Source organism: Daphnia pulicaria, chromosome 4 (genome assembly GCF_021234035.1).
Source record: "Daphnia pulicaria isolate SC F1-1A chromosome 4, SC_F0-13Bv2, whole genome shotgun sequence".
NCBI classification, from domain to species: Eukaryota; Metazoa; Arthropoda; class Branchiopoda; order Diplostraca; family Daphniidae; genus Daphnia; species Daphnia pulicaria.
In genome coordinates, this window is record NC_060916.1 from 15,769,207 (window position 1) to 15,781,899 (window position 12,693).

General features: G+C 39.9%; 2 protein-coding genes across 5 annotated transcripts in view; both read left to right on the top strand.

The window, feature by feature from the left end:
• LOC124338267 (chymotrypsin-like elastase family member 2A) overlaps positions 1–12,693 on the top strand; it is a 53,092-nt gene that overhangs the window by 30,437 nt on the left and 9,962 nt on the right. The window contains exons 6-7 of one of the 4 annotated variants that reach the window (XM_046792371.1): positions 3,303–3,325; positions 9,597–9,622. In XM_046792371.1, coding sequence (XP_046648327.1) covers positions 9,601–9,622 — 22 coding nt within the window. In that variant the 5' untranslated portion in view covers positions 3,303–3,325; positions 9,597–9,600. Of the gene's footprint in view, positions 1–1,046; positions 1,130–3,302; positions 3,326–9,129; positions 9,357–9,568; positions 9,743–12,693 lie in introns of those variants that run through there. The other 3 variants (XM_046792375.1, XM_046792373.1, XM_046792376.1) reach the window with 3 other exon arrangements.
• On the top strand, positions 6,931–8,217 carry LOC124338352. The gene is made up of 4 exons (XM_046792497.1): positions 6,931–7,024; positions 7,104–7,274; positions 7,876–7,965; positions 8,066–8,217. The coding sequence occupies exons 1-4, from the start codon at positions 6,971–6,973 to the stop codon at positions 8,186–8,188; spliced, it is 438 nt and encodes a 145-aa protein (XP_046648453.1). The 5' UTR covers positions 6,931–6,970; the 3' UTR covers positions 8,189–8,217.

The window sequence follows — 12,693 nt, forward strand, 5'->3', positions numbered from 1 at the left end:
TTTTTTTGTTTTTATTTACTTACTTCACAACGCTTTCTTTTTAAAAAAAATATTCTCAACTTTTCGAGCTCTTTATACCTGCTTCAAAATATGAAGAATAACACCGTAACATTCCACGTGTTATTGATCTAATCTGTTATTTTTAAAAGAAATTCTAACAAACAAATGAAATGAAACAATGTAACACAACGACTATCAAACACCTTGACCACAGCCATGGCTGACATTTAACTAGCTGATTAACTGGTCGTCATCACCGCCGCCATGATGGTAGTGTTTTGTTTTTTGTTTTGTTTGTCAGCTGATTATGTATTTTTCAAGCTTACGTTTCGTCGTCCATCTGTTGAGTAGTTTAATTAAGCTAAACGGAGTTCACCTTAAAAGAGTCAACCGCAGTTCTTATTTAAATTATATAGACAAGGAAAAGAGTTAAAAAGAAATATGCAAACGAATGAAATTCGAACAAGAAAATTTTCATTCCGCCATTTTACAAACTATTTAGCTGATGAGCAAAAGTTTTCCGCCAGAATTTGTCAATTAAAAATTTTCTTTAAGACACGCTCGCAAGTTTCATTCGTTTCATTTTCCGTCACGTTAACCGGCAACCAAAATGGCTGATGAATTTGGGAACATTGAATCTATCCACTATCCAGCCGTCAGAAAGGGGAAGGGTCATTCCAGCCGTCAGATAGGGGGAGGGCACACCCGGCCGTCACAGCGCCCCTAGCGGCCTGATGGTTCTGGAAAGGGTAGGGTCCGGGAAGGATAGGGTCCGTACACCCAGCCGTCAGAAAGGGGTAGGGTAGCTCCAGCCGTCAGATGTAGAGACTAGAGAGGAGTACCCCCAACCGTCAGCCGTCAGAGCGCCCCTAGCGGCCTGACGGTGCAATAGCGCAAAACCCCATTCGAGCACCGTCAGCCCGACGGTGCAATAGACTCGACCTTTTTCAAGTATAAGAATTTGCTTTGTTGTTTCCCATTAGGCCATTATATGTTGCAGTTCTTTCTATTATTTTTTAGTTACATATGGCTATTTATTGTAGGTGAGAGGTAGGCTAGTTGATTAGCCAACTTGTCACCATCCACTGTGAAGACATTTCGTAGTTTGTGGTGAAGGAATGCAATCAAGGTGAATGTGAATACTTCATAATATTTTACATTGTCATTTAATTTGTGTTTCACCTGTTTGTACGTCTCTTTAGTTGATACCGAACCACAAACTTTCCACATGTCAACACCATGGAATAGAAACCGGTACTGCAACCCTACACAGACTCATCATAGAGCGACTAGTTTCACTGCAGGCAAGTTGCTATATGTAATCCCGAATTTAGAGCTGCTGAAGTCCACATTTTATTATACTTTCTCACGGTACGAGAGCAAAAAGTCACAATTCAACTAGAAGAACCGACCTAGGACTCGTTGCCTTGCATGTACGTATTCAGATTGAACTTATTTAAATATTTGCAACAATGGGCACTAATCAGTATATTGCGAAATAATTTCATTTTCAATCAGCGGTGCCTTCGCAACTTCAAACCCATGATGAAAACGAAAAAGCGGTTTGACAAGTCGGTTCAAAAGGGAAGTTGCAGCTTGGAGTCATATCAACACGCGTTTCACTATACATCAATCACACAGACTCTATACAACACTTCCTAAGTTATAGTTCTTTTTTGTGGTTATTTACTTTGTTGCTTTTATTCATGAACGCAACAACTTTAAACGTTAGTTATATCGCGTTGCCCGGCTGACACAAATATTCCGAGAGCAATTTCTAAATAGTTTAAATGTTGTACACGCGCCTTTGTGTAATGTTTAGTAACATCATTTGGTTGGTGCATTGTCTCATGCAACTGAGAGACAATGTAACTTTGAGTTGTTTTCCTCGATTTGGAACCTTACAACACCCCATAACGCAAATGATGTTTCAATTTTTCAGGCCGACTCGCCGTCATTTTACCATTACTGCAATCTTAGTGACGAATTAGGTATCGCCGCACTAAAAGACCAGCACGTATCGACTTTCAAACTTTGTAGGTGAAGGCAGTACGTCATAGGTTAATGTTCTAATGATTAGTTATTACAGGATATGTTGAAGTTGTTTCTGAAACCTGTTTTTAGCATGTCACACAACCCATTGTCTTCTAATTCTATCCTGGCTGTCTTTTTTTTCCCTTTCCGCTAACCCAGCAACAGGTACGTGATGTCGTCAACCGATCCATACTTGGTGGAAAGAATTCGATGACTGGATATTTGCATATTCTAGTCGGTTAAATATATTGTCGAATTTTTAATCAGACTGGACACCGTTCCGATCTTATCGCCCAAACTCCCATTTGCTCTGCACTTGAGCACAACTGGCTCACCTTCAAATGTTGTTGCTCTATTGCTGAACGTTGTCTCATGCGCTCCTCCATTGGGCAAATATCCAACGTAAGAACTATTTTTATTTATTTATTTATTTTTTTTTTTTTTAGTTGAAAAGTGAGCAATATTTAGGGAAATTTTCCGATGGCAAACGTGTTTGTTGACACTTGTCGCCAAGTCTACACCGACATTTGACCAAAGTGCTATCAACCCTAAGCAATTCAAGTTGTTGCAAAGAAAATAACAATAACAGAAGGTGAATAATAAGAAATTTTGGTACAGTCTAAGCCAAGTAATCATTGAAAATAAGCGTTATTTTTCCTCAATTATTCGGTTCAAGGATACTGATTGTCAATCCACGGAGATGTTGTCAAGATGAAGATCCCATTTTTTAATTTATGGTGTGCCCTCCTATTTTTATTTTCACTTTACATGTTAAAGCAGATGAGACCAGACAGAGTGCCATCGCTAATAGCCAGGGAAAGGACGAAAAGTGCGACTTTCAGCAACTGATCGCAATTGAAGACACGGGGAATTTTACTTGGACCAAACGACGAGTTGAATAAGAACAAAGTGAGACTCCACCATCACTCCGAATGGAAAGGATGAAGGTCAACAAGTTGATTAGAATTTCGCTCACGGTGAAGGTTGACTGACTAGAGCCAAAAGCCGCCATTCGGACGTGAAAAGACAGGAGGAGTACCGAGGGTCTTGGTGTCGTGTGAACGAGAATCAACTTTGAGATTTCATTTGCTGATTTCGTGTCGTCTCGTCTTTTTTTTTCGTCTGTTTCAAAGGGCGATGGCTGGATTCAACTCCATGTACACACACATAAAGGGCGGCACTTGTTGTCCTTGAACGCCTTCAATCCGACAATAAAAAAGGAAGCTCAGCTCGAAAGGGAATCACAAGCTTCGTCCAAGATGAAACATCACAACCCTCAGCCAGAATCAAGGTATTAATAATAAGAAATTTACGGTTTAATAAGATATTCAGCTTGCACACTTGACTCCAATTAAATATATATTGTTGTACTCCTTTTGTTTGCGCTTTTTTGTATAACATTTTTTCTTCTTTAATTCATTGTTAAGACCGACAAACCACATCCGTTTGTTTTAAGAGTGACTCTAATTTGCCTACGAAAATTATAGGAGGACGTTGGGCAATCAAAAAGGTTTCTCTACTTTCGTCTTGTTCGCGGTCGTGACTCTGCTGAGCTGCTTCAATCCTCTCGCTAGTGTCTTCCTTCCCCGCGTCTCTCGCACAGACGACGCCATCATCATCGATTGTATGTGTCAAAATGAATTTCCCATTTTTTAAAATATGGATACTGGCTGAATCAGTTTCCGTCAAATTGTTTTCAATTTTCAGTTGCCGGTGTGGGATATGCTCCCTCCTATCACGGCGAGTCGCTGAACGGCCAAATTGCCAGTCCAGGATTCGTCCCGCTGCCATCGTTCAATCCCCACCCAATGGCATATCGCCAGCAGCAGCAGAACCCCAGTGGATGGTCTTATTCATTCGGACATCCTAGTCCCATTGCACTTGAAGATGTCCCGTCCGCTAGACAAGGAGGAGCGGCAGCAGCAACGACGACAACGCCAACAACAACTCCTGCGCCAGTCATCCAGTGCGGAAAAGGGCCGACCGCCTTATCCCAATTGACTGGTGGAAGAGTCGTCGGAACAGACACGACCGTAGCCAAGGCGAATGCCTGGCCGTTCTTGGTGAGTTGATTGATTGATTTAAAAATAAATGAATCGTGTTGAACGCTGCTAAATTATAATGCAATTTGATTACAGGTAAACCTGAGAAAATATAGTGATACCCCTACACAGTTCCCATTTTTCGTCGCTAATTATGTCGAATTGTGTAGCGGGACTTTGATTTCTGACACGAAAGTTCTCTCGGCGGCCAGTTGCTTGGAAAAGTATAAATACGATTGTCATAATGCCCATTTATAATTCGCTCAAGTTTCCCTGCTTTTTTGTCTTGTACAGAATGTCTCTGCTTGAGATGTCAGCCGTCACCGTATTGGTTGGGATAACCAGTCATGGTGCGTCGTTCGTAACCGACGTGCAAATGACTAGGAGGATCAGCAAAGTTGTCCTTCACAGCCAATACAATGCCATCACCTATGTAAGTTGCCACATTAAAACGGAAAGTATTCTTGATAGTTTTGATAGCTTGATTTTAATTTGGATTAGGCCAATGACATTGCCATCATTACACTGGACGTGCCAGTGGTTTTATCCAGGACTGTTGGTCCTGTTTGTCTGCCGCCGGCCAGTACAGAAATCGACCAATACGCCGACCAATCGGCTGTTATTGTGGGATGGGCAACAGACGGTAACGATAAATCATCAATTAATTATCAATTTTTGGTTATGATGTGAAATGGATATTTTTTGTTCAATCAGACACACAATTTCCTATGGATACACTGAAACAGGGAACAGTTGCGATTTTGTCCAACTCCGATTGCAAGGCCGATGCGAATTTTGGCAAATATGTGACGGACGCCAATATCTGTATTACATCTGAGGATGAAAAATACTTATGCTCTGTAAGTTTCCCTCTCAACAATCAAGTCTGTTTTCCTCCGTGCTAAAAGTAAAATGTCTCTCTCAATTGCAGGGTGATATCGGTGGTCCAGTATTGGTCCTTTCGTCGCCGGGAATTTGGACTCAAATCGGAATCAACAGCTTCGTCAAAAGTAATTTATTCAATATGACGTTTAATTTTTGCGAGCATCATCTAAATAAATCAAACCATTGTGTTTTGACAGGTGATTGCGATAGTAATAGCCTCCAAACCAGAGTGTCGGCGTTTAGGGCGTGGATTGATTTGTACAGGAATTAAAAATGGACCACCAAGAAAATCTATGACGACCAACATATGAAACGGAACGATATTATGAAATTCAAACTCTAATTATTAATTTTAATTTCTCTCAATTTGGTTTCAGCTGTCTGGTTTAATAGCATCATGCTATGTTATTTAACTTGCGGTACTGCATTTTAGAACTCAACATTTTTTAAAACAGCATTTTAGTATTCTGAATAAACAGTAGCCCCAGATTAGCCCAAGCAAATAATAACTCGGAGCAGTGCGGTTCCCGCCCTCTAGAACAAGAAATCAATCATACTTCAAATTTTAGAATAGTTATCCAGCGTTCTCTTACCTACGTTCAATATCTTGTTTTGTATGCCAAGTTGCCAACACGTGTTTTTCCAATCTGCCACTCAAGACTTCTAAGGACTACGGCATAGAGCAGCCCTTGTTGTATTTCAATAAACATTAACCGAAATTGCAAAACGACGTGGAAAGCTTTTCAATTCATCATTTTCTATTCATCAAATTCTTCATCTCAAATTCTTCATCGGGCTGAAACATTATATACTGAAACACATGTATTTTCAGCGGTATTCTGACGATTGAATTATTGGCTATAGCCCATGAAATGGGTGTTGAGTGGTGGTATTCGTCCAGCCATCGACTTTTTTTTACCAAACCGAAACGTCATTTGTTGGACATTTTCAATCGTGGTATCGCGTGCTATAAACAGATTCGAATCAGCTGGTAAGACTAGGAGGAGGCAGGGTAAGTAAATAAATCCATCATGGCCGCCTTTCCACTGCGAAACGCCCATCTTTCTAAAATGGCGGGAAAGTTTCATTTCTCGTTTTCTCGTTTCTCGTCGTAAATAACTGTGGATGGTCGTTCGTGTTCCTGTGTTGTTTAAAATGTCAATTGCATTTTCTCCAGGATTGTGGTTACACAGCAGATGAACTGTGGTTTTGAGATCCAACTCTTGTTTTTCAATAAGTAAGATTTTGCTTTGTCGTTTCCCATTATATGTTGCAGTTCTTTCTATTATTTTTTAGTTACATATGGCTATTTATTGTAGGTGAGAGGCAGGCTAGTTTATTGGCCAACTTGTCACCATCCACTGTGAAGTCATTTCGTAGTCTGTGGTGAAGAAATGCAATCAAGGTGAATGTGAATACTTCATAATATTTTACATTGTCATTTAATTTGTGTTTCACCTGTTTGTACATCTCTTTAGTTGATATTACCGAACCACAAACTTTCCACATGTCAACACCCTGCATGGAATAGAAAACGGTACTGCAACTCTACACAGACTCATCATAAAGCGACTAGTTTCACTTTATGAAGTTGCCAAGTTAGTCTTGTTGAGTACCAAATTTAGAGTGCTGAAGTCTAACTTGTTTCACGTTCCCACGATACGAGAGCAACAAGTCACAATGCAACAACACGGACTAGAAGAAGCGACTAAGGACTCGTTGCCTTGTATGTACGTATTGAGATTGAACTTATTTAAATATTTTCCATCAAAGGGCACTATTTATTTTGTCTTCATTTTCAATCAGCGGTGGCTAATACACAACTTCAACCCCACGTTAGAAACGAAGAACGGTCCGACGACGAGTCGTTTCAAAAGAGCCGTTGCAGCAGAGTCATCAGCATAATACAATCACTCAACTATTTGACAAATCGTAGGTTATGGAGCTCTTCCCAGTTATTTAATTTGTTGCTAATTAATTCATGTTTCAACAAAACAAAATGTTTGCAAATGCATGTTTTAACAAAGCAGCTCGGCGTTTTGTTTCGCATTCCATCATCATTGGTTGGTATAGCTTTAAAATGAATTTCCTCTTATATTATATTCACATCGACTGTTTTATGTATTTTTTGTTTGAATTCAGTTGGTGGGGTCACCAACCATTTGGATTCCATCATCAATTAATATCCTTATGTGCAGCAGCAGCAGCCAACGTTTTAAAAATAGGCGAACCTATTCATGCGGACATCCTATTAGTCTTATGTCGCCATCTCTAATCTCAATCAGCGGAAGAATTTTGGGGCAATGCGAACAGGTAATAACGTTAATCTTCGCTTTGTAATATGTTTTACTTGATTATTTATTACAGATTACAGGCTATTGGAGTTGTTTTTGGAACATGTTTCGAGTACACATCAACTCATTGTCTCTTTCTCAGATTTGTTTTTTTTTCCGCACCACAGCATCAGGTACGTAATGTCGACAAGCAGTCCAAACTTGTTATTTCAATAAAAATTGCCAAACGTTTGATCAGACTTGGCACCGTTCCGATCTTATCACCCAAACTCTGCCAATTGACCAGTTATTCTGCACTGGAGTGCATAACTCGGCTCACCTTCAAATGTTGTTGCTCTCGAACGTCGTCTCGTGTGCTCCTTAATTGGGCAAATATCCTTAGTGAGAACTACTCCTTTTAAAAAAATTGAAAACGAGTTAGGGAAATAATTCCAATTGCGAATGTGTTTGTTGACACTTTTCGCCAACACCGAGCGACATATGCCCACGAAGTGTCATCGTCAGCCATAAGTGATTCAAGTGGTTGCTTGAACAAAGATTCCTCATAGGGTAATAGATTTTCAGAAATTCATTTAACTTACTTGAATGATTTATACTAAATTCTTGATTACATTTGACAGGCTATTGGAGTTGTGTTTTTGGAACCGGTTTCGAGTCGACATCAACTCGTTGTCTCTTCCTCGCAGATTTTCTATCGCACCTTAACAAAAGTAAGTGATGTCGACAAGCAATCTATATTTGGTGATTAGAATTCAATCACTGGATATTTGCATATTCCAGTCGGCTAAAAATTGTCAAACGTTTAATCAGACTGGACACCGTTCCGATCTTATCGTTCGTAAACTCTGCCAATTTGACCGCTACACTTCAGGAGCGCAACTCGCTCACCTTCAAATGTTGTTGCCCTCGAACGTCGTCTCATGCGCTCCATAACAAAACATCCTACGTGACAACCACTTTTTTGTTTGTTTTTAAATTTAAATTAAAAACGAGCAATTTCTATGAAAATCATTCCGATTACAAACATGTTGTTCCCAGTCTACATAGGCATTTGGTTGCGCTATCAGCCATAAAAGATTAAAGTTAAATTTAAAAAAGAAATTAGAGAAAAAAAAAATAAGAAATTGTTTCAGTTATGTGCAATAAGATCAACTAAATGAAAATTGAAATAGAGCTCGTACATTTCATTTATTTTTCCTGAATTATTCAGTCTAGGCCGAATGTATAGTGGAAAACTGATTTTTAAGCCGTGGAGAGTCAACATTCAGATCACTTGCGATGAAATAACCACGACATTTTGAAACAGGTATTTATTTTTTTTTTCTTTAATTTTCTTTTCATATTAAGTAATGAATGAAAAAATAAGTAAAACGGATTGGTTCATATTAGCCAAGAAAATCTGTTGGCCAACAATTCAGTGGTTTACGCTTACAATGTTTGAATCACTCAGCTCATTCGACTAATCTAATTTGAATTTGAATAGGAATTATTATGGATGTCACGCTCGGGACCCTTCGCCAACGACGAATGGATTGTGAGATGTCAACTGTGACGGATCTACCTGCACTCAAGAGCAAGCTGAAAGGTGAAGCCCGAGTGGCACTTTGTATTTTATAATAGCCAAAAATGTGGAGGGAAAAAGTACGACCTTCAATTGATGATCCCTCCCTGCATGATGACTCCGAATACTCGGAATTGAAAGGAGCAAGGCCAACAAGCTGATTTGAATTTCGCTGGCGGTGAAGCGTGAAGGTCGACTGGATGTCTGGAGCCAAAAGCCGCCACCAGACGCATCGAATGGAGTTTCTGGGAGTTGACAAAAGAGATTTGAATAGAAATGGACGGGGGGGGGGGGATTCCCTTGGTGTCGTGTGAACGAGAATCAGTTATTTGAGATCCTCCTTGATTCTTTTTCTTTCAAAGTTGGGCGGTGGCTCAATTCAACGCAGTTTATACGAATAATTAGGGCGGTGCTTGTTGCGACTCTTGGCTAGTTGAGCGTCTCCAATCGACCGATAAAAAGGGAAACCCAGCTCGAAATTGCATCACAACTGTCATCCAAGTCGATACACCACACACACAACCATCAACAAGAATAAAGGTGAAAAATATTTAAAAAATGTCGATTCAATGAGATATTGAGCTTGCTCATTTAACCCCAATTAAATATTAGTAACTTTCGGTTGGGCTCACATAGTTTTTGCTTTTTTGTTTGGTATATTTTATTTTTTCGTTAATCTATTATATTAAGACTGACGTATAACACGTTTGCTTTAGAGATTTGTTTCTTTTTTGCATACCAAAATGTTTTAGAAAGTTTCGAGATCTAAATTTGATTTAGGAGAATGTTGCTGGGCAATCGAAAAGATTTATCGACCATCGTCTTGTTCGCGATCGTGACTCTGTTGAGCTGCTACTGCAGTCCGGCGTCCAGTTTCGCCTTCCTTCCTCGCGTCTCTAGTACAGACGATGCCATCATCATCGATTGTATTAGAAATTAATTTCCCAGCGATTATTTTTATCATTATTGACTAGTTGAATCTAACGTACATGATTAATATTGTTTGATTTCAGTTGCCGGGGTGGGATATGCTCCCTCCTATTATGGTAAGACGTTGTACGGCCAAATTGTCAATCCAGGATTCGTCCCGCTGCCATCGTTCAATCCTTACCCAATGGCGTATCGCCAGCAACAGCAGGACCCCAATGGATGGTCCTATTCATTCGGACATCCTAGTCCCATTGCATTTGAAGATGCCTGGTTCAGCAAGCAAGAAGTAGCGGCATCAACACAGTGCGGCAAAGGACCGACCGCTTTACCCAAACGGTCATTCATTGGCCAAAGAGTCTTCGGCCTAGGCACGACCGAAGCCAAGGCGAATGCCTGGCCGTTCATGGTGAGTTGAACTGTTTGACAACTTGAATTGTGTTAGTAACGCTAAATTCTAATACTATTTGATTACAGGTAGCTCTGAGAAAATACACTAATAACCCTGATATCCTGAAACTAGGCATCAGTTATGACGATTTTTGTACCGGGACTTTGATTTCTGACTCGAAAGTTCTTTTGGCGGCCAGTTGCTTGGAAAAGTACTATAAAAAGGATTTTAAATATTCATTTATAATTCGTTTAATTCTATTGTTTCCCCTCCTGTTTCTTGCATGTAAAGAATGTCTCTGTATGAGATGTCTGGCGTGACCGTAGCGGCTGGGTTGACAAGTAATAAGGACACGGCGATAGCCGACGTCCAATTGACGAGGAGGATCAGCAGAGTGGTTCTTCACCGCCGATACAACGCCTTCACCTATGTAAGTAGTTGCAATTGAACAAAACTCTTTTTGGACATTTGATTGATTGATTTTTATTTTGGTTAGGCCAACGACATTGCCATAATTACACTGGACGCGCCCGTGGGGATTTCCAGGACTGTTGGGCCTGTTTGTCTGCCACCGGCCAATGGAGATCCTGACCAAGACGTCGACCAATCTGCCGTTATTCTGGGATGGGCACTATCTGGTATTGAAAGATCGTTCTGTGTATCGATTATCGGTTGCAATATTTAATGCATATTATTTATTTAATCAGCCTCAGAAGCTCCATTAAATAAGCTGAGCCAAGGCACGGTTTCGATTTTGCCCAACTCCGACTGTAAGGCGGACGAGTTTTTTGGCAAATATGTGACTGACGCCAATACCTGTTTTAAATCTGATGACATCAAAGTCATATGCAAAGTTAGTTTCCCTCTCAACGGTCAAGTTCGTTTTCCCACGTGCTAAAACTAACATTTACTTCATCTGTAGGAAGACATTGGCGGTCCTGTAGTCGTCCTTTCGTCGCCGGGTATTTGGACTCAAATCGGAATCAACAGCTACGTCAAAGGTAATTTTTTGCAATAGGTCATTTGGTTTTTGCGAACATTAAACAAAGGAACTTTGACATCGAATCAAACCAATTGTGTTTTGACAGAGGGCTGCGATTTAGCTGGCCTCCAAACCAGAGTGTCGGCGTTCAAGGCGTGGATTGATCTGTACAGTGCGAATTAGAAAGTGATGAACCAGCACGAAGATAACGAAGACGACCCCACATGATGTGACGCGATTATGAAATTCCAACGTTGGACGTTGTTTCCAGTTGTTGTTACCCAGTCTCCCCTACTTTATACACAGTTCCATTCACAAGGGATTTGTGAGCCCCTTTTGTCATGTCGTGCTTCTTTTAATTGGCTCTTTTCGATAGCATTTACTCGATGTACAAAGAGCAAAAGAGATCGGCCGCTTATTTCATTCGCAATTGCAATTTATCAATAAGAAAAACTTTTCTCTCCACAGTTGGAGTTCCATCTTTTGAGGAGTTTTACCAGCAGGTGAAAAGTCGAGGGGTGACACACTGCTGGTAAATTCTGTTGAACGACTTGCTCCAAATTGGGCCGCTCGAATAGTTATCAATGCAAATGCTCAAGTGCGAGTTAGTCGCTAGCCTAAACAAATAGCAAACTAATGAAATAAGACTAAAAATGCTAATGAATTTCAACAAGATGCAGCATGAAAGAAAGTCGGCTCTTCATTCCACGTAATTTTGATTGAAGGACTTGTTTGATTCAAAACGTTGTCAAGTGAAACAATGTTATACTATTATAGAAGATATGGCATGTGTTTGTATAACTAATTGTCAGTGTTTTAGCAGGTTCTCAATCTCGAATTGTTCAGAGGATTCTCAAATGAATTGAAAAGCTCAGCCATCAATTCTTTACAATTAAAACTTGAACTTTTCTTGACCAAGCCAGGTGTGCATTTCAAATGGCTTTTCAATTGCCTTTTTCTTCCTGAGTAGTAGTCACTTTGCTGAGAGCTAGCTGCCCGGTTCAATTTTTTTTTAATTGTCTAACGCGATTGGCTTTATTTGTTTTATCATTTGACATATTATAAAATGCTGTGGTTCCCTGGTATTGAAACCAAAGTGTCAGCTTTCAAGAAATGGATCGATTTGCACTTGAAATGAATAAAGGACATCGACAGCAATCCTGTGTATTTGCTGTGATTAACTGAACGCGTAACTGCTGATTGAAAATTCATTTAGCAACAGCGAAATAACCCTTCAAAGATTTGACAGCGGGTGATATGCTATGCAATTTGCAATTTGCTTCGTTAATTTTGATCCGTTTATTTTCTCCTCTGATTGACTGACTCAACCCCACCAATTTAATACCAGTTATTACTCTACAAGTGTGTGTATTTGTTCACCTGGTTGTGGTAACATCATTCCTAGCAAGTAATCAACTAATTACCAGCAACATATTATTCGTCTGCTGATTTAATTTGACACATCTCTTGGATCTGTGCCAACTCCCCATTGTGCCATGTCCGAAAGCTAAAACAACAAATATATACATGTACTTTTCAATTTCCATGTCAGCGATTTTTTTATAAAATCTGTTTTG